At 49.9% G+C, this 24,612-nt stretch overlaps 1 protein-coding gene across 2 annotated transcripts in view; it reads left to right on the top strand.

Annotated features, from left to right (window-relative positions):
- The first annotated feature begins 2,739 nt into the window (after positions 1 to 2,739).
- Positions 2,740 to 24,612, top strand: part of ISM2 (isthmin 2) — a 46,392-nt gene continuing 24,519 nt past the window's right edge. Inside the window, exon 1 of one of the 2 annotated variants that reach the window (XM_045015511.1) lies at positions 2,740 to 2,882. In XM_045015511.1, coding sequence (XP_044871446.1) covers positions 2,745 to 2,882 — 138 coding nt within the window. In that variant the 5' untranslated portion in view covers positions 2,740 to 2,744. Of the gene's footprint in view, positions 2,883 to 3,617; positions 3,723 to 24,612 lie in introns of those variants that run through there. The other variant, XM_045015512.1, reaches the window with a different exon arrangement.

A 24,612-nucleotide genomic window follows, 5' to 3' on the forward strand; every position in this document is an offset into this window, starting at 1 on the left:
TGCCCCCACCACCCTGCCGTGTCTGTTTAGATTGTCAGTTTCTTTGCATAGGAACTGTCCCTCACTATTATTTGTACCACGGGTAGCATAATGGGGCCTTAATCTTGGTTAAGGGCCTCTTTGGCACTATCTTAATACAAATAAAAGGCACAATAACATGTATAACAAAAAATATCCCCTGCAAGGTAGGAATGCTGGTGTAGATGGGCTTTGGGCAGCTGTTGGTGTTCGAATCCCTGTGTGGCTACCATCCATCTCTGCTCAGAACAGATCCATGTGGCACTCCTTAAACTACCAGCACCTTGGCTATGCCAGATCCCCTGTCAGGGCCAGTGCAAGGATGTTTCGCACCCTAAGCGAAACCTCCACCTTGCGCTGTCCCCGAGCCCCTGCCCTGAGGCACGTGCCCCCCCCACGGAAGCTCCCTGCCTGAGGCGCCCCCCCCCCGTGGCAGCTCTCCACCCTGAGGCACCCTCCCCGCCCCAGCTCACCCCTACCCCGCCTCCTCCCCAAGCACGCCGTGGCTGCTTCACTTCTCCTGCCCCCCCCAGGCTTGTGGCACCAATCAGCTTAAGTGCTGCAAGCCTGGGAGGCAGGAGAAGTGAAGCAGCCACGGCGTGCTCGGGGAGGAGGCGGGGCAGGGGTGAGCTGGGTCGGGGAGTTCCCCTGTGTGCCACCCCCCTTACTTGCTGCAGGCGGCCATCCCCATGCTCCCTTGCCCCAGCTCCCTGCGCCTAAATGCCGGCGGCAACTGGGGCGGCCGAAGATCCAGCTGCTGCAGTTGCTGCGGAAGAAAATGTCACCCCCCAAATGCCAGCACCCTTGGCGACCGCCTAGGTCGCCTAAATGATTGCACCGGCCCTGTCCCTTGTGTGGTGCTGGTGGTGCTGCACCAGTGGATGGTTTGATTAGTTTTGGCAAGCAAGCCTAGTTTAGACAGGGCAAGTCCTGCGGATGAGTCCAAATCTCTCCTTACAGCCAGGCTGATTTGCTAATCCCCACCTCCCATGCCCCTGTGTCCTGCACAGAGAAAATGCCGTCACATGAAACATGGCAATCTAATGCACCCTGCCATCAACGTGCCCGATTGTAAATCTGTCCAGCAGCAGCCCCAGCTGTGTGAAAAGGCTCTGCCTCCTAGGAGCTGCCAGTGTAAAATGCGCAGCTCGGAGGGCTTGAAACCTCGGTTGTGTCTGACCATATTTGTAACCCTTGTGTGGGATTTCTCCCTCTCTCCCCTGCCCTGTTCTGGCCATGGCCTCGGATTCACGGATTGATTCATTCACGTACTCGGTCATTCATTCACTCACTCACTCAGTGTGCATGTGGGGACCCTCCTTCTCCCACGTCAGAGCAGCTGGGGGCCGGTTGAAGAGTCACTGGCGAGCGCAGCAGCGCAGGCAGCCCCGATGCTGCGAGCCAAGGGGGGGCTGCACACGCGCTGCAAAGCCAAACTCAGCGCGGCGCTCCCAGGATCCTGAGGGGAGAGGGGGCGGGAGAGGCCGGCAGCTGGGGGGCTACACTGGAGGGACTCGCTCGGGGAAGCAAGGGGCACTTGGCGCAAGGAGGAAATGTGAATGGGAAGAGCGAGCGCTAGGATCCCAGCGCTGAAGACAAGGGTCCTCAAGGAGCGCGCTGCAAAGGGAAAGTCACTGCCACGGAGGAGAAGCAAAAAGGAGCCTGCCGCGAGCTCAGCCTCGAGGAGGCGAAACCTCCGGCGGCTGGGGGAAGCTTTGCACAAGGAGAGAAGATCAAAGAGTTTGCAGAACAAAGAGCGGGTCATCCTCGTTTGCAAAGCCGGGGGAGCGAGCCCAGCCTTCCCCCGCCCCCCCTCCATGAGAGGCAAGCGGGAGCCCTGCAAGGGACCAGAGGGGAGAGGTTTGCAGCAGAGGTAGCCTGGGACATGCAGCATCCGGGAGGAGAGAAGCGACTGGCTGAGCCCAAGAGGTGGAAACATTTGGAGGGAAACAGAGGAAAGTTTTGTATTGTCAGCAGCAGCCGCCTCCAGTTTGGGGCTGTGGGGGCCGCAGCGCGAGCCCGAGCGCGTGGAGCCGTCTGATGCTGCGCCACTTTGATCTGCGAGGAGGGACTTTATTTGTCCTGATGCAAAAGGAGCATTTTCCCAGCTAAAGGGAAAAAAAAAGGGGGGGGGAGCCTCTGCCTTGGGATAAACGAGCACCGGGCTCTGGAACTGCCTGAGGAAAATCACCAGCCCAAGTGACTCGGGGGTGGGGTGGGGGGGGGGGGGGAGAGGAGGAAAAGAAATCAGATTGCAAAAAGGATTAGAAAAGGGGGTGGAGGAGGTGAAGCCCTCTCCTTTCTTCTTTCCCCCTGCAAATCTTTTCAGAGTTATCCTTCAGCATCAGTGGCCCAGGCACCGGAGCCCAGGAAGGGCAGCTAAATCCAAACGTGACCAGCAAACTGCAAGAGAGATCAGAGGGCCAGACCCCCCGCCCCCCCCCCCGGGCCAGAGGAGAGTCCCCCGGAAGCCAGGGCACTGTCAGTAATCTTTCTCCCACACTCTGAGCGGCTCTGGGCCCTGCCAGGGACACAACAATACAGGAGCAGAAGGCTGGAAAGAGGATTGCAGTTTTCATCTGCACTTTTTGATCCTCCCTCTCCTATTTCTTCAGGGACTGATTTTGTAATATTAGCAGGCTGGATTAGTGGGGGCGGGGGGGTGCCTGGCTGCTTGCCTTGTCTGTGCGTGGAGAGGTGGGTTAGTGGGGAGGGCGGAGGAAGAGATGTCTGGGATCAGAGGGAAAGTTGTGCTTATCCTAGGCTTCGTCTTTCTGACAACTCTTCTGGCGGCGGTGAGAGGGCTTCCCCTGAGGAAACAACGCACCAGCAGCCCCAGGGAGCAGGGTCACAAGCTGATGGAGGTAAGGCAACTGGCTGCTCGCTGCTCTGAGAGCAGAAGTGAGGCCCAGTGTCTAGTTCTTACTCGGGATATTGTTGCGGGGTGGGGGCGTAGACGCAGAAGAACAGAACAGGAGTGTAACCTGGGGGGTGTTCTGATGAACCACCCCCAACATGGCACATGAAGGGCTTCTAAAGAGATGGCACATGTGATGGAAGCCCCTCGCCCTCTGAGACATTTAAAAAGTCACCTGGACAGAGCTCTAGAAAATCCAGTATCTGCCCCGGGAGCGGCTAGGTGAGGTAGGACCGTATGGGGTCCCGTTTTGTTTTAGGTGCATGATTTTTCTTTAAAAGCCCAGCTGCAGCTAGTTAAGTATCAGCATATGGCAATGCCTCCCGCCCTAAGGAGTTCTTCTCCAGCATCTCTGCGCATGAGGAAGGGGACAGCACACCCTTGTATAGAGGTGAGGGCCCTTCCTGCTAAAACTGTGAGGATTCCCTTGAAGTTGGTCATGGCCAAGCTAATATGTAATGTAATTACATATCCAAAATGCATCTGTGTATCCTGTCCACACCTGGTCCTACCGAGAGCTCTGAATGACACAATGGGTAACAGCTGCCGCTTGAGAGAGGCAGGTTTTTAGTTTCCTCCTTGGCTTGGTTGGTTGGTTTTTTTTGCCCAGAAAGGACAGAGCTCCTTCCCCACTACCCCGAGGTGTACGATCGCCTGAGATCTCAGCCTTCCATGGGATGGGAGTAGGCAATGTGGTTTCAGACGTCTCAAGACTGAGGCTAAGTTTAATAATTCAACGCGCAGGAAGGTCTGTTGCCTCCAAAGGACAATATCTGTCACAAGAGAGGTGAGTCAAAGACCAGGACAGGGTTTGCAGCTTGTCAGGAACACAAATGTTTCACCACATTGGCATTAAATGCAGCAGATTGCGGCAACCTGGCCCCTGGAGGTGGAGACCATGGCGGCTACAGGTTCCAGAATGTCACGCTCCTTCTTGATTCAAACGGCCTGTGCTTGCATAGGAAGGAGCATGGCATGCTGGCTTCTGTATTTCCATATGCTGCACCACTCAAGCAGGGTTGACTTTAGCGTGGGATCATGGGTTCAACTGCACCCACAGAAATCAGGCCCAGATTAACCAATATGCAATGATTTCTGTGGGCGCAAGGGCCTGCATTTCAGGTTTGGCCCAGCTGCTCCTCCATGATGACAGAGGGGCGGCCAGGCCACATTTGAGTGAGTGACATTGCAACCTGGCACACAGGGTCACAGCACCACTCAGGTTTGACACCTGCCATCAATAGCGTGCGGAGCAACTTGTCCACCCTGACTGGACCCAGATCACACCTGTTGCTACTGCTGGCATTATCACACCAGGTCTGAGGCGACCTGTCAGGTGGAGATCCCAGAGAGAGGGTCAGGGATACTGCTCCCACTGGTAGCAGGGCTGGAGCTCAAGGAGAGGTGGGACCAGAGTGTCCCCCCCGGCCTAAGGCAGGGCAGAATCCACCTACTCCCGCAGAGAGGGCAGCAACCTGACAGGGTTGAGCCCTGACGCCCCCCATCCCCTCCCTCTAGTGCACCCATTGAATTGGGAGGCTACATCCACCCCTGCTCTCTGTAAAAGGTGGGGGTGGCCAGGGGCTGCATTGTATTCCAGGGGCTCTATTTTGCCTCTTCTTGTGGCAGGAACTCATTGGCTAGACCTGTGTGTTGTCTTGCAAAGGATTTAGACCAGCTAAGATAAATGGAAGGAAACCTTGACTCTACCCCTGTGGCTTCAAGACAGCAGTGACTAGTGGACTTATAGGACATGGGATCAAAATGCATGGAAACCCACTGTGTGTTTGAGTGGGGGAGAGAGCAGTGGAATGGGAGCAAATCTATAGCAATCCTAGAGAAAAAAGGCCCTTTAACAAACAAGGAGGGGGAAACACAGTGACTTCTGTATGGCTGAACCAAACAACTGCCTTTTAAATTGATCTCTTAGCAGGAAAATGAAAAGGGGGTTAGACAATAAGGAAAAAAAATCAAAATTCACCTTGTGACCAAAGCTACTGATAAAAAACAGGTTAAAGGAATATGTGGAAAAACTGACTGGATATGAATTAGTAGGTCTGGGTAGTAGCAGCCCACATAGTCATCAGTGATAGGCATCAGTATAAGAAGCTTGGTGGATAGATTTTAATCCCAGCATGTCAGAGGGGTTGGCTGATGAGTTTACTGAATGACTGGCAGCTCTTTTTGAAATGTTACAGAGAAATGGGGATATACCTTATTGTTGTTTATTATTAAAATGTGGCACTGGTAGTCTAAAAAGAGTGATCCTGGCTATTTCTGGATGATCAATTGAACTTCACTCCTTAGTAAAATAGTGGGATAAATGTGAGAGTGAATCTGAAAGCCAGGGGAAGATAATTGAACCACAAGCACCAGAGAGCTTGGTTTTATCTTTGCCTAAATCATGCCAAATGAGTTGGATAGCTTTTTTTGATTGAATTAGCAATGAATGGATGAAGGGGGATTGCTTGAAATGTTGTATCTAGACAATAATCTTACATTTATATTGTGCCTTTCCTGGGAAATTCTGCAAACATATATACCTGTATCAGTTTGCTCACTACAGAAATGCAGCCACCTCTTGGTGGAACATGGCTGTGTGACAGCATGCAGCAACACAAGAGCTGGAATTCTAGGCACGCATAATGTAATTACCTGAGCTGCTGTTCAGCCAGGAGACTGTGGTTAACACCCAAACTCTTGCAGAAAAGCCATGGTATCTAGTAAAGCATTGGATATGGTACTTTATGGAATCTTACCTGAAAAGGCAAACTTGTAGGCCGTAATCAAAGGATAATGATAAAATGGCAATGTATGAAGTTGAGGGCGGTGTCCAGTGGAGAACCCCAAAGATCTATGTTAGGCCCAGTTTTACTAATCAGCTAGCAAAGGGGGAGGAATAAATCAGCACAAATTTGTGAATGATTCTGAATTAGGGAGCTTACATGAATGCCCAGAGACCATGTCTCCATATGTGTTTGTACAGTGCTTAGTGCAACAGGTCTCAACTTGAGACCTCTGGCTTCTACTGAAGTTTTATATCGTATTTATACAAAAGGGCTTGGGAGATAAGGCAAGAGATAAGATGGAGACACAGGCTTCCTAGGGGTCTACCAGCGCTTCTTGTCATGTCTGTGTGTGCCTTGTAGACTGTAAGGTCTTTGGGGCAGGGACTTTCTTCATTTGTGTTATGTGCAGCAGAGGGAAGGTTGTTGACACTTAGAAAATAATTCTAAATTGGATGTGTATAGTTATTCTTCTTGGAAGCCACTGAATGCGGGGTGAGAGATGTAGAAAGCAGGTAGTGCTGAGAGACTTCTGCCGATGAGAGGGAACATCAGATTGGGTTTATCAGCTTGTAAAGCAACAGGGTAGCAAAAATACCAGTGTGATTTTTGGGTTGTATACACAGATGGTTCATGTCACAGAGTTGACAGTCCCTATCTCGATGGTACCAGTGTGACCACATCTGGAATATTGGTTACTTTTGGGTAAAGCCCTAGAGATGTGGATAGATTGGAGGAAAGGGCAGAGGTACAGAGAAGAACAACAGAAATGATCAAGCAAGGTGGAAAAAAATATGGTATTTTTTAGTTGAATACATTGTTCTTTTTGAAAAACCTATTTTCAATTAAATATGAAATTGATAACCTATGTTAAGGCATAAACTTACTTAAACGCCTTGAAATAAATAAAATATGCTTCATCAATGAGCCCTGCTCAACAGAGCCGTAACTAGCTATTTTTGCACCTGAGGCAAGAATATAAAATTGCGCCCTCCCGCCGTTTGGTGGGTCTTAAGCGGATCCAAGAAGTCCTAATATATAATAAGCGTGTGCTCACTGGGAATACTAGAACTCGATTACTCGAACGACAGTTGTTGTGTTTGCAGACAAATACACTGTCATCTTTTTCTGCGCCTCTTAGCTTTGCGCGCCCAAGGCAAGTGCCTCATTCGCCTCGCCCTTGTTACAGTACTGCTGCTCACATTGTAATGAGTTGAAGGGTGATGCTTCTTTAAGAATATACAGAATCGGTCAGAAAACATTAACTTTTGAGGTCAACTCAAGCTTTATAAATATGTGACAATGTCATGTGAGCAGCTGTGCTATTTTCAGTCTTTCCAGTGGAGTGAATGCTAGTTTTTACATTTTTCCTAATGTAAGTACTTTTAGTTTCTGTTGTGCAGAAAAGCTTTGGCCTTTGTTCCTTTTGGTTTCAGTTTAGGAAGCAGAGGGGGAGAGAATATTTATTTAATTTGGGCTGGTTCATTCAAAGTTGAGAAACCAACTAGGAGTTGAAAAAGCAGAAAAGCTTGTCTTGCTCTTCCAATCAATTAATAAAACCCAGCTGGAAGAAAATGAGATCTACTGATGCTAAAAACCTGAAGGATATGGGGATAGATTTTCAAAGGTGTATTTAGATGCCTAAAGATGCTGATAGGTGCCTCGTCCACATGGGGGTTTTAAGGAATTTAGGCACCTAACTCCCATTGAAGTCCCACGAGGTTCCTAAATTCCATTTGAAAATCTGGCCCATGGTAACCAGAAACAATCTGTCAGTTCCCTAATGCCAGTTAGAACATCCTTTGTTTAATAAATCAGTTAGTTTTAAATGCAAAACGTGTTTTGATCAACTTTTTTCCCTATGTATCCAGCACATTTAAGGTTATTTTGTTTACTGATAATAAACAAATTTAAAATGCCGTTTTGTGCATTTTTAATTGAATTCCAATTTCCATGCAAATACAGCTTGACACAAACCATGAGCAAAAAAATGATCATCTAGTAAATAAGAAATGCAGCATTTGTCATTTTCTATCATAATAAAAAAATAAAAATTAAGACTGAATAAATATATATTAGGTTCATTTTTATTATATAGCTTTTCTTTAGGAAAATAACTGAAAAGTTCACATATGAAGCAGGATTAAAAACAAAAATTTAAATCAAGGTTTCCTGTTTGCTAATTTAAATCATGATTAATATCTGTGATTTAGTCAATCCAGGCTGTGAGCAAATAGGTGGAGTGATTGAGTTGTGAGGATGAATTCAAAGTCAAATTTGTATCACTAAATGGCGCCTATCTAGAGCGATCTGCGAGATATGACTACCAAGGGGAGCAAGGGATTATTTAGGGTGCTCCAAAGTGATATAACAAGGTTTAATGGAATTAAAAGCAGCAAAAGAAAATATAGGCTGAGCGTGAGGGAAAATTTCCCAAGTTTCAGGAAACATGGAAATAGCAGAAGCCCCATCACTTGGGACATTGAAACATGGATCGGAGCAAGCCCTGGAGAACACAGTGTAAGGAACAATCTCTCATTGATCTCTGGGTGGATGGACCAGATGGGACCCAACTGGGTTCCCCTAGCTTCATCTCTGCAGTGAAGCTGCTAGTGCCTTCCGGAAAACATTCCTTTTAGCATCACTTTTGCTCTGAATAGCCCTATTTGTTTTATTCTTCCCTCGTTCTTGTGACCAGGGATGGTTGAATAAAAACCGGATCTTACTTTTCTCAGAACCCATCTGCTCCTACTGCTGATTCCCAATCCTCTCTCTTACTGACATCTCAGGACTAGCTAATTGTGCTGCCACAGACGGTGGAGGATGGTTTCAGGTAGGGAGTTGCGGGGGTGACAAGGGAACAGCTCCTCTGTCTTCCATGGTAACCCAGGGGAAGAGAACCCAAGGACACGTGATGCAGGATCTGAGCAGGCCGAGTGTGCAGTGAGCTCCCCACAGCTGCTGCAGGCTGTGTCAGTGGCAGAGTCATTTTGCCTGTGGATGTGCTTTTTACCTTTTCATTTCTTCAGCAATTAAGCGTTCTTGTCTCCGGCTTTGTCCTTGTCCAGGGTCGGATTTGTGGGTATAAAACGTTCACTGAAGCATCGTTCCGCTCTGAAAGGGGCTCTTTGTGCACAGGAAGGTACTTTACCCTTTGTAGCAAATTTCCTTTTGAGAAGTGCCAAATTATCTTAGTCAACAAAGTGAAAACCCTTCCGCCCTGGGGCTGAGTCAGGAGCAAAAACAATGAGGAGCCGGCTGTAGGGAAGTTACTGGATCAGGAGGCTTCTTCCCTTTTTGTGGAACAAATAGGCCTGTTGAGTTTCTATTGCAGAAATTAAAGGGGTGCCTGTAAAAGGCACATGTAAAGGGAATGTCTTAGGCATGAATTGCTACGCAGGGAGGAGCCATTTTCATGAGCTAGGTGCTTGTGTACCCTTTAGCAATGACTCTCTGCACGTCTAGTTTGCTGGTTCAAATCCATCTCCAGGTCAGCAGTGGCACGTAGCCATTGTAGAATGTGTTGGGGGTGGGGACAGGGTGGGAGGGATGGCATACCTCAGTTTGGTTCCTAACGGAGGGGTGTCTGTATCTTGCCAGCCTTTCCCAGAGTTTGCCAAAGGCTGGCCTATGGAGACTGGCGTCCCCTCAAAATACATTCTCTCCAAAGTAGGTTGAAGCATATGATCAGGGTGGTGTGTGTGTGAGCGTGGAAAACCTGCCCTGCTGCTGCCCAGGCTGGACCTTTTCTGGGGATTAGAGGTCTCCTGTCTGCCGTGGAGTCAATTGGTATCCTTCACCATCACTAAAAACAGTTAAAGAGAGACCCACGTACTGCCAAAGTAGCACCGGCGCCTGCTGGGAGCAGACTTATGGCTGGTCTTGAGATGTGGGGGTGGTAGTGGTTGTGCAGCTGGGTTGTAGTTGGTGCAGTGTGAAATCAGGCTGTTGCATTTATCATGTGGGACGTGTTTGGTTACTAGAGCTAGTTGGGAAGTTTTCCTCCAATATTTGTTTGGTGAACAATGGCTCACTGACACAACAGACGTTTTCACCCAAAATTTTCTCTCTTAATTGAAAATGTTGGGGGTAAACAAAGGTGAAAAAAAGATTACCGCAACTTTTTTCTTTAAAGAACTGACAGTTTCAGTATTTGATGAAAACCTTTTGGGTTTTGTTGAAAATTTTTCACAGGGAAAAAAAACCCTTAATGGATTACAGGCTATGCTTAAAGGACCAGCTGTCAGAATCTGTTTTAGTGACTTGTTTGCCGTTGTTCAGTTCTTGCCTGCTCCAGGTGTCTAGTAACTTCCTGGGCTTTACGGAGAAGCTGAGAGGATGTTTGTGACTTCTGGGGCTAGGAGTCCAGAGATATGGTGGTCTATTTGCCTCCCTGTCCCAGGTGGCTCATGGTGTGAAGGGAAGCAATATTTCCTGGGCTATTGGTTGTTTTATTTAGTCTCCAGGGGAAGAATAAAGTTTAAAGGGAACAAAATGTTGTAAATTTCCTCTTGCTTATTGGCAGACTCCCCCTTGCACTGAGACAGCAAGAGGGGGCAACAGAAAGGCTGGATGGAGTTAGTCTGTGTTGGGAAGAGGAAGGGAGCCGTGATCTTGACTAGGGTTACAAGGTGTTAGCTGACACATTCTAGCTAAGGGCATGTCTGCACTGCAATCAGCGGTGTAATTGCAGCATGGACCTGTGCTAGCTTTAATCTAGCTAGCTAAGCTAAAAATAGCAGTGAAGTTGCGATGGTATGGACTTCAGCATGGGCTGTACAAACCCGCCTGGAACTGTGGGACATACTTGTGTTCCTAGCCTGCACCAGGGTCCATGCCGTTGGGTCTTGACTGGTATTTTTAGCCATGCTAGTTAGATCAAGGCTAGCTCTGTTATGGCTCCACAAACTGGAATCACGCCTCCATTGGCAGTGTAGACATACCTAGGGCCTGGTCTAGACTAGGATTTAAGATCTGATTTAGCACGTGTTTGTATGCTAATGCACACATTTGAAAGTCTAGTATACGCCCAGCTTTAGCACATGCTACAGAGGGGGAGCCTAGGCTTTAGGTTCAGCAGTATGGCATACGTCAGAAGCCTACACTGCCTTGCCTACCCTAAACTTTTCAAACATGATCGATAGCATGTGTTAGCTGTCATGTGCTCACCCCCAGCTTCGACAGGTTTAACACATTCTAGAACTCTAGTGTAGACAAGGCAGTGGAGGCATTTAACACTTAGCTGGTTGTGTTGAAGCCTGGCAGGGAGCTATGAGATAAAGAGCAAATGTTTGTGGAGCAGCCAGCTAGGGTGACCAGATGTCCCGATTTTTGGGTCTTTTTCTTATATAGGCTCCTATTACCTCCCACCCTGTCCTGATTTTTCACATTTGCATCTGGTCACCGTATAGCCAGCTAGTCTGTACAAATGTGTGAGCATGAGAGGAGAGAGTGGGAGGGACAGAAGGCTGCCGTGTGGAGAGAGAGGAGTATTTCAGTCATTCCTGATCACCCCCACGATTAAATTACCCCTCAGCCTTGCCTTTCCCTTTTTATCAAATGCCCAGTCATTACCGAGCTCTCCCTCATTGTGGTGGAGCCCAAGGTCGGCGTCTCCCTGCTTGGTTTCCCTTTAATTTGTTGCTAAAATCCACCTCTCTATTTTTAGCTGCATGTTCCCAGGGCGCAGGCAGCCTCCTCGCTAATAACCCAGAGGACACCAGGTGCGGAGCTCTGTGCAATGTTTTCAGCGAGATGAGATTTTGTACAGATGTCTTAAGCTCACATCTGCTCTCCCTCCTCCACCCCCAACACCCTTCCGCTTCCCAGAGAGGCTGTGGCTGCATTACATAGCAAAGCTGGCTCCTCGCTCAGGGGAGGAGACAACCAGTAGTCTCTCCCAGGATGTGTAAGGGGGGGAGGGGTGTCCCAGGGGATTCCTGGGTGGAATGTGATGTGGAGATGCACTCAGTGCTTAATTTGCAATGACAGAGATGCCGAGACTATGAACTGCCAAGCGTAGAAGTGCCAGGGCTGAGCCCTGGCACAAATGAAGCACTGGATGCACTGCACTGCTGGAACTAGGGTGTGGGGGGCATGTTATTTGCAGTTGTACTTCATCAGTTGATTGCACAGGGCTCGCAGGAGGGTTTTGCCTTCCTCTGCAGCAGTGAGTGGGGCTCACGGTAACAAGCATGGGTGTGCAGTGGGCACTGGGGAATCTTGAACTTCTTTTTCTAGGTCCCTCTACATTCAGAAAATGCTAATACACTAACTAGCAAAGTGTCAGGAGGAGAGGCTACTACAGGCCAGAACCCCCATATGATCCTGTCCTATATCTAGTACACTGCTATAAAGGGAAACTCCTCCAGAGAGGGAAGGCAGTGGGTGTTATGGGGGAAATGAGTTCCATGGACAACATCAGTCGCCCCAACGACCTCTCTGTAAATGCCCCTTTGCACTCTCCCCACCTCTTAGTTTTCTTCACACCTGTAAATAGCATTCTGCGGGCTGGACAGAGTTGTTTAGGCCTAACGTATGAGTGTTGCTGTTTTGAAAGGGTTTTTGCAAAACTGTCTATGAACAGAAATGACTTCAGCAGGTTGTTTGAAAATGTAGCAAAAGAGCCAGTAAGCAAGAGTCTAAAATCAAAATCTGAAATTTCTCATGACACCCCAGTCCTCTGGTCCTGAGCTGGCTCCAGCAGCAGGGGGGCGGGGTGGTGAACGGAGGGAGCATGCTGGCTTCCCTGTTGTCTGTGCGTTCCAGTCTCTGGCATAAATTAAAGCAGCCCTAAGGACTGCTCTAATATACAGCTGCCCAGACTAGCATAGTGCACTCCAGCCACACCCTGCTGTAATTCTTTGGCAAACCCCTGTGCCAGAGGCTGCGGTCTGCTGTGCCAGCGCTACCTAGCCTGTGGAAGCCCCCACAGTCAGAGGAATTCCCAAGTGGCTGTTTGCACCGGTTTTACGGCACTTGCATGCTGACAAAGCCTGTGTATGGGGCCATGTATCCCAAAACAGGGCTTTGGGCTGTGAAGCATCCAGCACACCTTGGATGCAATTTAAATGCCAATGTTAAAACCATCAATGAAAAGGCTTTCTGTGAGGGATGGTGTTTTTGTTGTTTATGACTTTGGAAAGAGTAATTTAGCCTCTCCACCCCTCTGCAAAGTGGCTCAATATCACTATCTCCATTTTACCAATAAGGCTCAGAGAGGAAAGGTGACAGAGGAGGTAGTGACAGAGCTGGAATTAGGGAATCAGGGGATCTGGCGTCTATTCCTGACCCTGCCACATATTTCCTGGGGGTCCTTGGGCAAGTCACTTGACCCCCCGAACCTCAGCTTCCTGTCTGTGAAGTGGCTGGTGAAGATAGATTAATTCCTTTTTGTGAGGCACTCAGACACTGGGGAAGAATGTCATCGAATAGCCTATGAATAAATTAAATGTGTTTAAATAGAATAGACTTGATTCTGAGGGAAGGTTTTTTCTCCCTCTGTGGCCACTGCACAGCACTGTTCAGATATACAGAGGTTATAGAAGTTCTAGGGTTGCCAACCCTACTGGTTTTGCCGGGAGTCTCCCGGAATCAGCCCAATTCCAGGAGATCGAGCCCATCTCCTGGAGGCTACTGAAGCCAAACCGGTAGATTTTAGGCTGCTAAAAGTCTGGCGGTGCAGCAGGGCTAAGGCAGGCTTCCTGCCAGCCCTGACTCCGTGCTGCTCCCAGAAGCAGCCGGCACGTCCCTGCAGCCCCTGGGAGGGGGTGCAGGGGTCTCTGCGCACTGCCCCCACCCTGAGCGCCGACTCCGCAGCTCCCATTGGCCAGGAACTGCGGCCAGTGGGAGCTGTGGGGGTGTTGCCTGCAGGCAGGGGCAGCGCACAGAGCCCCCTGCCCCCCTCCCCCCAGGAGCTGCAGGGATGTGCTGGGCCGCTTCCAGGAGCAGCACAGGGATGGGTTAGGCAGGGAGCCTGCCTTAGCCCTGCTGTGCCGCCAACCGGGAGCCACCCAAGGTAAGCGCTGCCAGACCGGAGCCTGCACCCCTCACCCCCTCCTGCACCCCAACCCTCTGCCCCAGGCTCAGCCGGGAGCCCCCTCCCACACTCCGAACCCCTTGGCCCCAGCCCAGAGCCCACACCCCATCCTGAACCCCAACCCCTGCCTCAGCCTGGGTGAAAGTGAGTGAGGGAGGGGGAAAGTGAGCAACGGAGGGAGGGGGATGGAGTGAGTGGGGAGGGGCCTTGGGGGAAGGACAGGGCACGGGGCAATGGTGTTTGGGTTTGTGTGATTAGACAGTTGGCAACCCTATATAGAAGCCCTGTCTTTGGCCAGGGGAGAATCCCCCTGGCACAGGCACTGCTCAAGACAGCCATAGGTCTGCTGTCAAGCCCTAGCATAGGGGGCATGACTAGGGTGACCAGATGTCCCGTTTTTAAAGGGACAGTCTCGTATTTAAGCCCTCCTGCAGGTGTCCTGATTTTTTCTTAAAAATGGGCAGGTTGTCCCATATTTTCTGTCTCACCACCATCAGTCCTGGTGGTTCCTGCTGCTGGCTGAATCCCTGATCGCCAGCCCACCAGTGGTGAGTGGGGGGTCCAGTGGCTGATGATGGGGGTGGGAGTGCGAGGCTGGTGGCGGGGCAAAGCTGCAGCGCGGGGCCGGCTGCTCCCCTTGCTGGTCCATCAGCACAGCCCCGGCTGCATGCCAGCTCTCAGCCAGCAGGGCCCCCCCCCATCCTGTTTCCAGACAGCGCTGGCTGCATGCTGCGGTGGCTGGTGAGTGCGGGCAGGTGCCAGGCGGCAGCCAGTTACATGTCGCCTCTACTGCCCACCCATCGGCCCTTTACATGCTTCCCCTCTTGCTGTCATCTCCCTGCTTTGCCCCTTCACCACCACCCCGCCCTCAGCCCCACTTCTCCTCCCTATCTCCCCCGCCGGGGCGCATCCTGCTCCCAGCGCTGTGCAGAGAACCAGCCCCTGATCAGAGCGCTCGGCTCACCAACAGCCTGGCCGGCAGGCTCCTTCCTTCCCCCTCTGCCTCTGGCTGGGTTGGTGCCCCAGTAAAGCCCCAAACCCTCCGGCCGGGGCACTAGCCAGGAGGATCCGAGCCCTGCATGTGCCAAAGTCCCACACAGCACTGGCACAGGGAACCCTCTCCACCCCTCAGCTAAGCTCTGGAGTGTGTGTGGGGAGAGCAATTTCCAGCCTGTTCACTCCCCAAACCTGCAGACTCCAAAGTAGCCCCCAGGGAAGGGGCTTAACATCCTCGTCACCTGCCCCTGCCCCCCACCCTGGGTCTTACCCCCAGGAGCACGGGGGTACTCTGTCCCTTCCCCTGCTGAGCCACCTCTCTAGCCGGGTTCCCTGAAGGCCCTGCAGTCAGGTTCCCTGGGCCCTGGTGCACAATGTGTCCTTAGGGTTTAACCCCTTCCTGCCCACGCTGTTGTCGGGGGACAGGAGGCAGCTCAGTTATGTCTGTGTCCAGCAGCAGCCTGGAGGTGTTAGCTGCCTTTCCATACTGTGCGGGTAGGAAGGAACAAGCTGCTTCCAGCCACATGGGAGTGGGACGAGCTGTCAAGGGCCTGGGAGGGGGAGTCCCTATTGCTGGGAAGGTGCAGCTGTGCCATCCAGCTGCGGAGGATGATTTTACTGGAATTAAGTGGGCCCACGTGGGGAAGGGATCAGGTACCCTGGTGACTGCTCTATGCCCCACTACAAGGCAGGGAGATCCTAGGTGCCCCTCTATGGATCTTCCATATCCGGGGTGCGTAATTGCTATGAATGGAGCCAGCTCAAGCAATCAGTTTCCTGAAACGCTTTTGATTTAAAGTGCTGAATGATGGATTTACATAGCAACTGTTTTTATTTGTTTTCAGTTTCCCCACAAGAGGCGTCAGACCCACAGCTGTGATAGTGATGGCTCTGTGGGCAGCCTAATCCCTTGGCCTTGTGCTCCACCTCCTGCTGCATCCTCTCAGCAGCCCCCGAACCTGGCTCCCAAGGCCAGAGTGTGTAAGCAGGGGAGGAGCAGGCTGGATTTCCAGCCAGAGCTGAGTTCCCAGCTTTCTGCGGGTTTTGATCCCACTGGGAAGTGTCTGTGGTTTGTAGCTTGTGATGTTTGCTGGCAGCTCTTGGGCGGCTGGGGTTTCATCACTCATTGCTGCTACTGAGGGATGAGTCTGCGGCTTGGCCCCACTGCCAGTTTTCCCCAGTGCATCCAAAGCCATCCCTTTGGGATAGGGAAATAGACATGCCTTACATTCTCTGGCCTGGTGTACCATCCCCTCCTGATTCCCACTGCAACACATTGCCACAGATTAGGGGAGCCAGGGAGGTTGTCTTTGATCTGCTCTCCTTGATTTCAGTCTAAAAAATCCATCCAGACACCTTGGTGGGAGCCATGAACTATCCAGTGTTATTCAGATGGGGCGTGTGTGGGATGAGGGCTCTTGTTTGGCTTCTTTTCTTTCTTTCACAGCTTTGCATAAGCTGAAAAGCTAAGGAAGCAGCAGCTGGAGCCATTGATGGGGTACCCTGTGCAAGCTAACAAATGTATATCATTAAATGGAACAAGTTAATGGTTACTAAAGCACATGGGTTTTATAGCTGGAACAAGTTAACAGCAACTCAGTCCCATGCATTAAGAGCTTATGTGTATTACAGCTCAACTATGTTAACAGAAAACATGTGCCTTAACACTAGAATTTGCCTGTCTGGGTGGGTGTGTCTCTGTGTGTCCAACTGTCTCTGTCTCTGATCTAGATCTGGCTACATGCAGCCTGTACTGTGTACTATGATGCATATTCTGAGTGTCTTTCTGTCCTAGTAGCATGAGGGCAGTAAAACTACAGCAGCAGTGGTGTGGGGCTGCCTGCAGTGGGGCTGCCTGCAGTGGGCACCAACTGTCTTGTCAGACTCCAGTTTCCAATGGATTTTCCCTTGAACTGTGACATTTATGCAAAACCTATTGGTGTCAGGACAAAAAGTGCCAGTAACTCTGAAGAAGCCTCTTGGGACAGTTTTATGCTTCAGCTGCTGAAGAAGTAGTCCCCCTTGCTCTGTTTTGTGCTGTATTTATGTGGGAAGCAGAGGGATCTTTATTGGGAGTCACACTGATGGAAGTCACCATTAGAACACTTCTCTGAAACTTTTGGATGGGATCTTAGGCTGGTTCGGTAAGTCATTGGATATGGACTCAAGAGATCCAGATTAATTCCTGACTCAGCTGCAGATTTCCTATGTGACTTTGCACAAGCCACCCAATCTACCCTAGGCCTGACTTTCCCATCTCTAAAATGGAACTAGTGCTTCACTACCTTACTGGGGTTTTGTGAAAGTAAAATCTGCTAATGGTTGTGAGGCACTTTAGATACTATGGCGATGAGCACTAGATCAGTGCAGAGAGAGATTTTAAAAATCCGCTCTTGTCTGACTTTTCTTGGATATTAAAGATCCCAGGGCACATTTGGTGTGAGAAGTGGGTTGGCTTTGGTCTCTATAGCCAAAATTCCTCTCCTCACCTAATTTTGTGCAGTGTTGCTTTGTGCTGGCTGTTGTCCTCCATCCGAGATGCAGCTGCATGTCAAAGGTGTTGTGCATACAGGCTTTGGGAAGTACTTTGGGGTGAAAGGCTTTGTGAATGTGAAAATAAATGTGAAATAAGATAAATCCACTGATCCCAATACCTGTAGCTCCCATTTCAAGGCAGATGAAATAATATTAAGAGGAGAGAACGACGCCATGTTATCCAGGATGTCTTGATAAACTTAGGACTGCAAGTGTTAAGATATAATAGTGGGCCACACAATCCTGTAGATTGTTGCTAGCTTCTGTTGGTCTGTTATATGCAGGCTCTTATAACTCCAGCATTGTATCTGAGTAACAGATCTGCTCTGGAATGAGTTACAGGGTCTCCAGGATCAGGTTAAAGGGGCTTGCTCAGGTCCTTAGTCAAAAACAAATTGCATGTGTAATGTGATCCTTCTTAGGGAGGGTAAGCTAGTGGTTAAAGCAGGGGATGGGGAGTCAAGTGATCTGAGTTCTATTCTTAACTGTAATCCTGATTCTTTGTGTCACTTTGGCCAAGTCACTCATTGCCCCGAGGAAGGATTTATCTCCTTTTTACAGCCTGGTCATCTACACTTGAAGGGATTCACCATAAGAGAGGGCAGGCACTTGTACTGGAGCGCCCGAGGTCTGGGACTCCATAGGCTCCTCCAATGGAGGTTATTTGGACGATGCATGGAATCGCCATACTCCTCAGCTACCCAAACCGTGCGCTGCCCGCCTGGGGGCTGTGCTAGCCCCATTCCTTATGGTGGGGAAGTTGTGGCTGGTTTTTGTGCCAAGGTGTATGACAGGGCAGACTCTCTGGAGTAAATCCTGGTATTTCTTTTGTAAACATAGTGAATCCACCACTGAAAAATTACTAGAAAGTGTGACTTAATGTAGGTCCTTTATGTAAACAAAGGGGTTCTTGTGCCTCATCTGCTCTCTTGAGCACTGCTTTAGGTGGAGGACTTGAGAGCAAACTGCAAATTGTTTCTGGAACAGGTTGGTGCTGGCTGCACTCTGTGGTGGAAGTCATCCCAGGTGCGCATGGGGTGCAGGGTTAATATGGTTATTTTAGTAGAGCTACAGCTGCCTGCTCTTCACACTGAGCTCCAGCACCAGGTGAACTCCCAGCAGTGCTTGGGCTGCACCATTACTCTGCAAACTGATCTTGAATAAGAGCTCTCCTGTATTGCTTTGCTCCATCCCTGCAGTCACTCACCAAGTACCCCCAACCAAGCTAAACTAGCATATGAAACACAACTTCAACCACCTTGTACACTTTTGTTCTAAGGGCCCCATCAGTAAACACTGGCTGAGGGGAGGAGATCAAGTTTCTTCTCACGCTCATGGAATGTTCCGTTTCTTGGCTCTGATGTCCCAAGCGTCTCATGCGTAAACCATCAGAGCACGAAGTCCCTCAGTTCCTAACTAGCTGGTCCTGGGAATTTTGTGAGAACTGTTGTTTAAATGAAATTAGAGGCTACAGGCAGCAAGTTCTTTGGGGCAGGCACTGTCTTTTTGTTTTGTGTTTATACAGCACCTGGCGCAATGGGATCATGGTCCACGACTGGGGCTCCTTGGCACTACTGCAATACAAATTATTATTATTTATCAGAGGTTCCTATGAGGATGCTGTTGAAACACTGCCCCAGCCAACCCAGCAGGTGAAATACTGGCAATGAATGTGTTTCATCCTGAGAGCATTTTGCAGTCATTACAGGTGGGCTGCAAAGCAAAGAGGAAATGAAAAGCTTGTGCCCTTTGTGGTTTCTTTGCAAAGAGGAAAGATCCTCTGGTGTTTCTAGTCTGAGGCTCTGTGTCTTCATCCATTTACTCCTGGGGGAATTCTGTGCCACTGCACATGTGCAAAATTTATGTCCCCCACAGATTTCTTTGCTTCCCCACAGAAAAATGACTTTCTGACAGGGAAACCACAAGCGTGGTCATGCAACCTCCCCCCAGCAGTATGTTTTGGGTGCCTAGGGCAGCCGACAGAGAGGTAAATCACTGTGGGGCAGGAGGTGGGACTGGGAAGATGTGACTGGTGGCTCCAACCCTGCAGCAGGCTCAGCTGCTAGTCCCGGCTGGGCTGGGGAGGATGGGACTTCCTCCTTCCCTGCACAGCATCCGGGGGCATGTTAGACCTACCCCCAGATTTCTCCCCTGACTGTAGGAAGCTCTACAAACTCTCCCTGCCCTTCCCTCCCCACCGTGCTTTCTGCACCTATTGCTCCTCAGCTGCAGGGGGAGGGATCACTGTACAGGGAGCTGCTTCCTTATCCGCCCAACCCCTGTCCATCCTGACCCCCTCATACCCAGACCCCCCTGCACTCAGAACTCCCCGATAATCCCCACTCCCCCTGCACCTGGACTTCCCCAACAAGCCACGTGAGTCTGGATCCCCACCCTACTGAGCCCCAGCCAGCTGCACTTGGATCCCCACCCCACTGAGCTCCACTCCCCCAGCATCTGGACCCCCTGTTGAGCCCCCACACCCAGACTCCTCTGCCGAGCACTATACTCCTCACACCCAGACCTTGCCCTGCTGAGCCCCAACCACCTTCACCTGGACCCCCCTGCAGAGTCCAATTACCGTTGCACCCAGAACCTCCCAACAAGTCCCTGTGCATCCAGACCCCCACTGAGCCACCCACACCCGGATTGCCCCACACAGAACCCTCTCAACCCACACCTGGATCCCCGCACACTAAGCCCCTCCACACTTGGATCCTGCCTTGCGGAGCCTACCTGCCCACACCTAGTGCACCTGGCATGGAGGGGCAGGGCCCTGGGGTGTTTCTGGGGCAGGCCCGGTCCTTGCACTGTGTCAGGGTTAGGTGCAGTCTTACCACTGAGTTCATGTTCCAGGGTGTGGGGGGGTTGCACAGTGATCTCCCACCTCTGTGCAGCCAGTGGCCTGTGCTCCCCAATGCCATGCTGGAGCCTCCACGTTTATTCGACAAATAACGTTTGCAGAATTTTAAAGTATTGTGCACAGAATTTTTAATTTTTTGGCACAGAATGCCCTCAGGAGTAAATCCATCACAGTGGAGATCTAGAGGGCATACAACACATTTCTTTAAATTTTACTTCAAACTTCACCTTTAACAATATCCTTGCAATGTAGCTGTGAAGAAAGGCAGGATCCCCACTTCATTGTATAGATAGGGCAGCTGAGGCCTGGAGAGCAAATATAACTTGCCCAGGGTCACAGCCTTGGTCTCCGGTCCTGTGCTCACACTGCCCTGTTCAGAGGAAAGGAGACAGCTCCAGCTGGGATTTAAAGGGCTCGGGGCTCCGCGGCAGCCGGAGCCCCGGGCCCTTTAATTTGCTCGTGAGCCCCGGGGGCTCCCAGCCACCTCTGCTCGAGCTCGAGCCCTTTAAATCCCGGCCCCAGCCCGGCCGCCGAAGCTGTGGGTGGGATTTAAAGGGCTCAGAGCTCCCCGCCACTGTGAGCAGCCCAGAGCCCTTTTAATCCCGGCCGCGGAAGCTGGTGCGGGGCGGCACGGCGTACTGGCTCTTGCCGATACGCCGGACCGGACCGGACCGGCTTACTTTCACCTCTGAGTAAGGGGTGACTTGAATACAGTCTAAGTACCTACATGGGGAACAAATATTTGATAATGGGCTCATCAGTGTAGCAGAGAAAGGTATAACATGATCCGGTGTCTGGAAGTTGAAACTAAACAAATTCAGATTGGAAATAAGACATCATTTTTAAACAGTGAGAGTAATTAATCAGTGGAACAATTTACCAAGGATCGTGGTGGATTCTCCATCACTGGCAGTTTTACAATCAAGATTGGATGTTTTTCTGAGAGATGCTCTAGGAATTATTTTGGGGAAGTTCTCTGGCCTGTGCTAGCCAGAAGGTCAGACCAGATGATCACAATGGTCCCTTCTGGCCCTGGAATCTATGAATAAAATGTTATTCTTGTTGGCTAAAATGCTGTTAAAGTTATTTGGGGATTTTCTTGTATTTTAAGAATCTTGACAATGTTGTAGTAGATTGCACCCCACCCCTTTCTGCCACTCACCGGCAGTGGGAATTGTTCAGGATCTGTTCTGTAAAGGAATCACACTGAGTTTGGTTCTAAAACCCCTGTGTTCAGCAGTTTTATAACTTTCTCAAAAAATGTTCCTCTTGGGCTGAAAATTTCTCATGCTTGGTTTCAGTTCAAAGGTAAACTTATTTGGAACATTTGATCAAAGTCTATACAGTTGGTTTTTAATGAGGTGGGTGTAGGTGAAAATAAAATATTCTGCTTAAAAAATAGCACAGATCCCTTTTATTTCCCCTTCAATAATTCATGCATGGGTTTGTTTGCAACTGCTTGACATGTGTTGTATGAAATGTTAATTGTTCACAGCAGAGGTGAGTTAGATGCAATACATACTTGAGAACAGTAGAGAGAGCTTGGGGAAAATGATCAGAAAGAAGCGTTTATCTTGAGTGAGTAGGCCGAAATAATAAAGTTTATTTTGTTTCCTTCTTTTTTTTTCATATTTTTTATTTAAAATTTCAAAACCTTTTTTAAACAAACAAAAATAACTTTATCAAAAGTAATTAAACAACCAAAACTTTTTAAAAACAACACTAGTAACTGATATATACCAGACAGGCCCATGCAGATCTGTAGCAAATGTACTGCTAATGATTATATGGAATGCATTTTAACATGTATAGTTAGAGTGATAGTCACCAAAGAGAATGGCAGTCATCACTTTTTTTATAAAACCGCAAGACATTGACAATATTCACAACTCTCTTCAATAACTACTTGTAAATTGAAGTGGAAAGTCACTTTATTTTTGATGGTAGTGAGGCACCTTGTGTTGCTGGCTGTTTTGCTGGGGCACAGTGGGAAGGACTGACATTGATATCTTCAGGTTCTTCTTCAAGTGATGGTCCCTGTGTGTATTCCACACATGGAGTACACATGCGCACTCTGTGCCTGAGTCCAGGATTTTTTGTAAGCAGTGTCCATTGGCCTACAGTTGCTCTCCCTGTGCACTGCACCAAGGGTATAAAAGGTGGTGCAGGCCAATGCTTTGCCAGTTCCTTCTTAGTGCCGCATGATCTGAGTCGAAATCTTCGGTGTCCTCTGCTCAGTTTTTACTGCATCATTGCTGTAAGATATTGTATATAGTTAGTTCTGAGCAGCTTAATAATTTTTAGTATTTTTATAGCATAGTCTGTTCTACACAGCATAGTTGGATAGTGATTTTCCCTCTTTCTTCCCCACTGTGATGGGGCATCCACCGCATACTGACCTATAAATGGGTTAAGAGAGAAGGAGGCTGCTCAGGAGGCATCCAATTAGAGAAGGGCTGCGAGGAGCAGCCAGTCAGGGCCGGGCTGGCCCACATAAGAAGAGCTGCAGGGCAGAGCAGGTTCAGTTGCTCCCTGGAGCTCGAGAAGGGAGGACTGCCCGCCTACCTTGCAGGAAGAAGAACACTAGCACCTTGGACAGAGCAGTGTAGGGCAGGATCAGGGGAGTGAGAGTGAGCTCCCGGCTGACTGCTGGCATGCTGAGGCCCTGAGATAAAGGAGGAGGTGTGCTGGGGCTGCGGGGAAGTGGCCCAGGGAAGTAGACTGAGAGGTTCAAGGGGACACAGCACATGGATGCCAGAGAAGTGGGCGGGCCCCGATTCCCCCCTCACCCGCACTCGCCACTGAGTAAGTGACTGGACCGTCGCACTGTGGTACATTCCTCTGGAATGGGGGAATATATCGTGCGGCACGGCCAGAGGGCTGTGTCCTGAAGAGGACACTGCGGTCCTTGGAGCCACATGGCAGGCAAGACACCACCAGAAGAGGGCATAGAGCTAATCTCCAGGGCAGCCAGCAGAAGGCACCGCAGTGTTGAGTTGCACCCTGTTACACCCACCCAGGGACCTTTTCCGCCTGAGAAGTCTGTTGTTATGCCCAGAGTCCCAGGGTTCAAACACTGTATTTTCTGCCCTCACTCCTTTTCAGTGAGTGACGAATATCAATTCTGCCTAATGCGGGGATGAGGTTCATAATTCTGCCAAGTGCAGTGTCTGCTGCTCTTTTCCTCTCCAGTCTCGTGAGTCTCAGAAAACATTTTATGGAGAAGGCAATGAAACCCCACTCAGATCCAGGCAGGGGAACCCACCCGTACATCAGTCTCAACAAGCAGGCTTGAGCTTGGGAATGGAGGCTAAAACTGTTCAGCCTAAAGAGATGGCTTCACATGAGAATAAGGGGGATTTTCCTATAAATAAGGACAAGTTCCTGAAGAGAGAGGGTCACTTCCTGACCCCATCAAAGTGGGGGAGCTGGCGTGCATGGACACTAAGGACTTAGGTCTGAGTAAATCTTCTCCTCAGGAGAAGGAGGCATGCAAGGGTATGGACATCAGTGACTATGGTGAAGACCTGGGATAAATGGCTCCTGGCACTCCCATTTACTTTTAGAGCTGATGTGGTACCTGGAAGCAACACAGCTCCAGAGGAAGCTGACTGCCACAGTGACCAATCTGGTTCCAATGGCTCTGCTGATGGACTCTGCTGGTAACCCAGGACATTCTGACACCTTTGGCTCCCCAGAGGACATCTTCTTCCCTGCTCGCATTCACCCCTCCTACCAGAACTGTCTCTATTCCGGGACATGGATATACCAGAGGAAGAGACTGTTCTTGCAAGGCAGAATCCCCATCCTCCCTGCCAGCCTTGAAGTGCAACCATAGGTACTATTGGTTCTTCCGGAGATCAGGCTTCTGGCTTTCTTGTCAGATGAGTCTGAGCCTCTGTAGGAGCCTCTGTGGTGTCAGACAGAGGGAGCCCCAAATGATCAGGGTGCGGACCAGAGATGATTGGCCAAGGGACAGGCAGTAGCCGGTGGCATGGAGTTCTCCTCCATCATTTGATCCATCCTACTGGCAATCTTGGGAACCCTGGGAGCCCTACCAGAGACATCTGGGTTCAGTGCAGGAGCCCTGTTTGCCATTGCCCGTTACACACAACCAGCACTTTCAGAATATTCGGAAGGGGAAGGTGAGCCAGATCTGACTATTCCAACGGTTCTGGGAGCAATCTTGTCATCTTCACCAGATGAGGCGGGTACTCCGTCTTCGCTGTCTCCACCAGACGACTTTAAACAATACCAGAGGTTCATGCACAATGTGGCAGCAGAGCTATAGTTTCAGCTGGAGGATGTCTAGGAGCCTCAGCACAGTTTACTGGACATTCTGCAGCCTTCCAGTTCCAGCCAACTGGCCCTCCACATCAATGAGGCCATCGTGCACCCAGCAAAGGTGGTTTGGCACATCCCTGCTTCTTGTCCACCCACCCCTATGAGGCCTGAGAAA

Source organism: Mauremys mutica, chromosome 4 (genome assembly GCF_020497125.1).
Source record: "Mauremys mutica isolate MM-2020 ecotype Southern chromosome 4, ASM2049712v1, whole genome shotgun sequence".
In the NCBI taxonomy this organism is placed as follows: Eukaryota; Metazoa; Chordata; order Testudines; family Geoemydidae; genus Mauremys; species Mauremys mutica.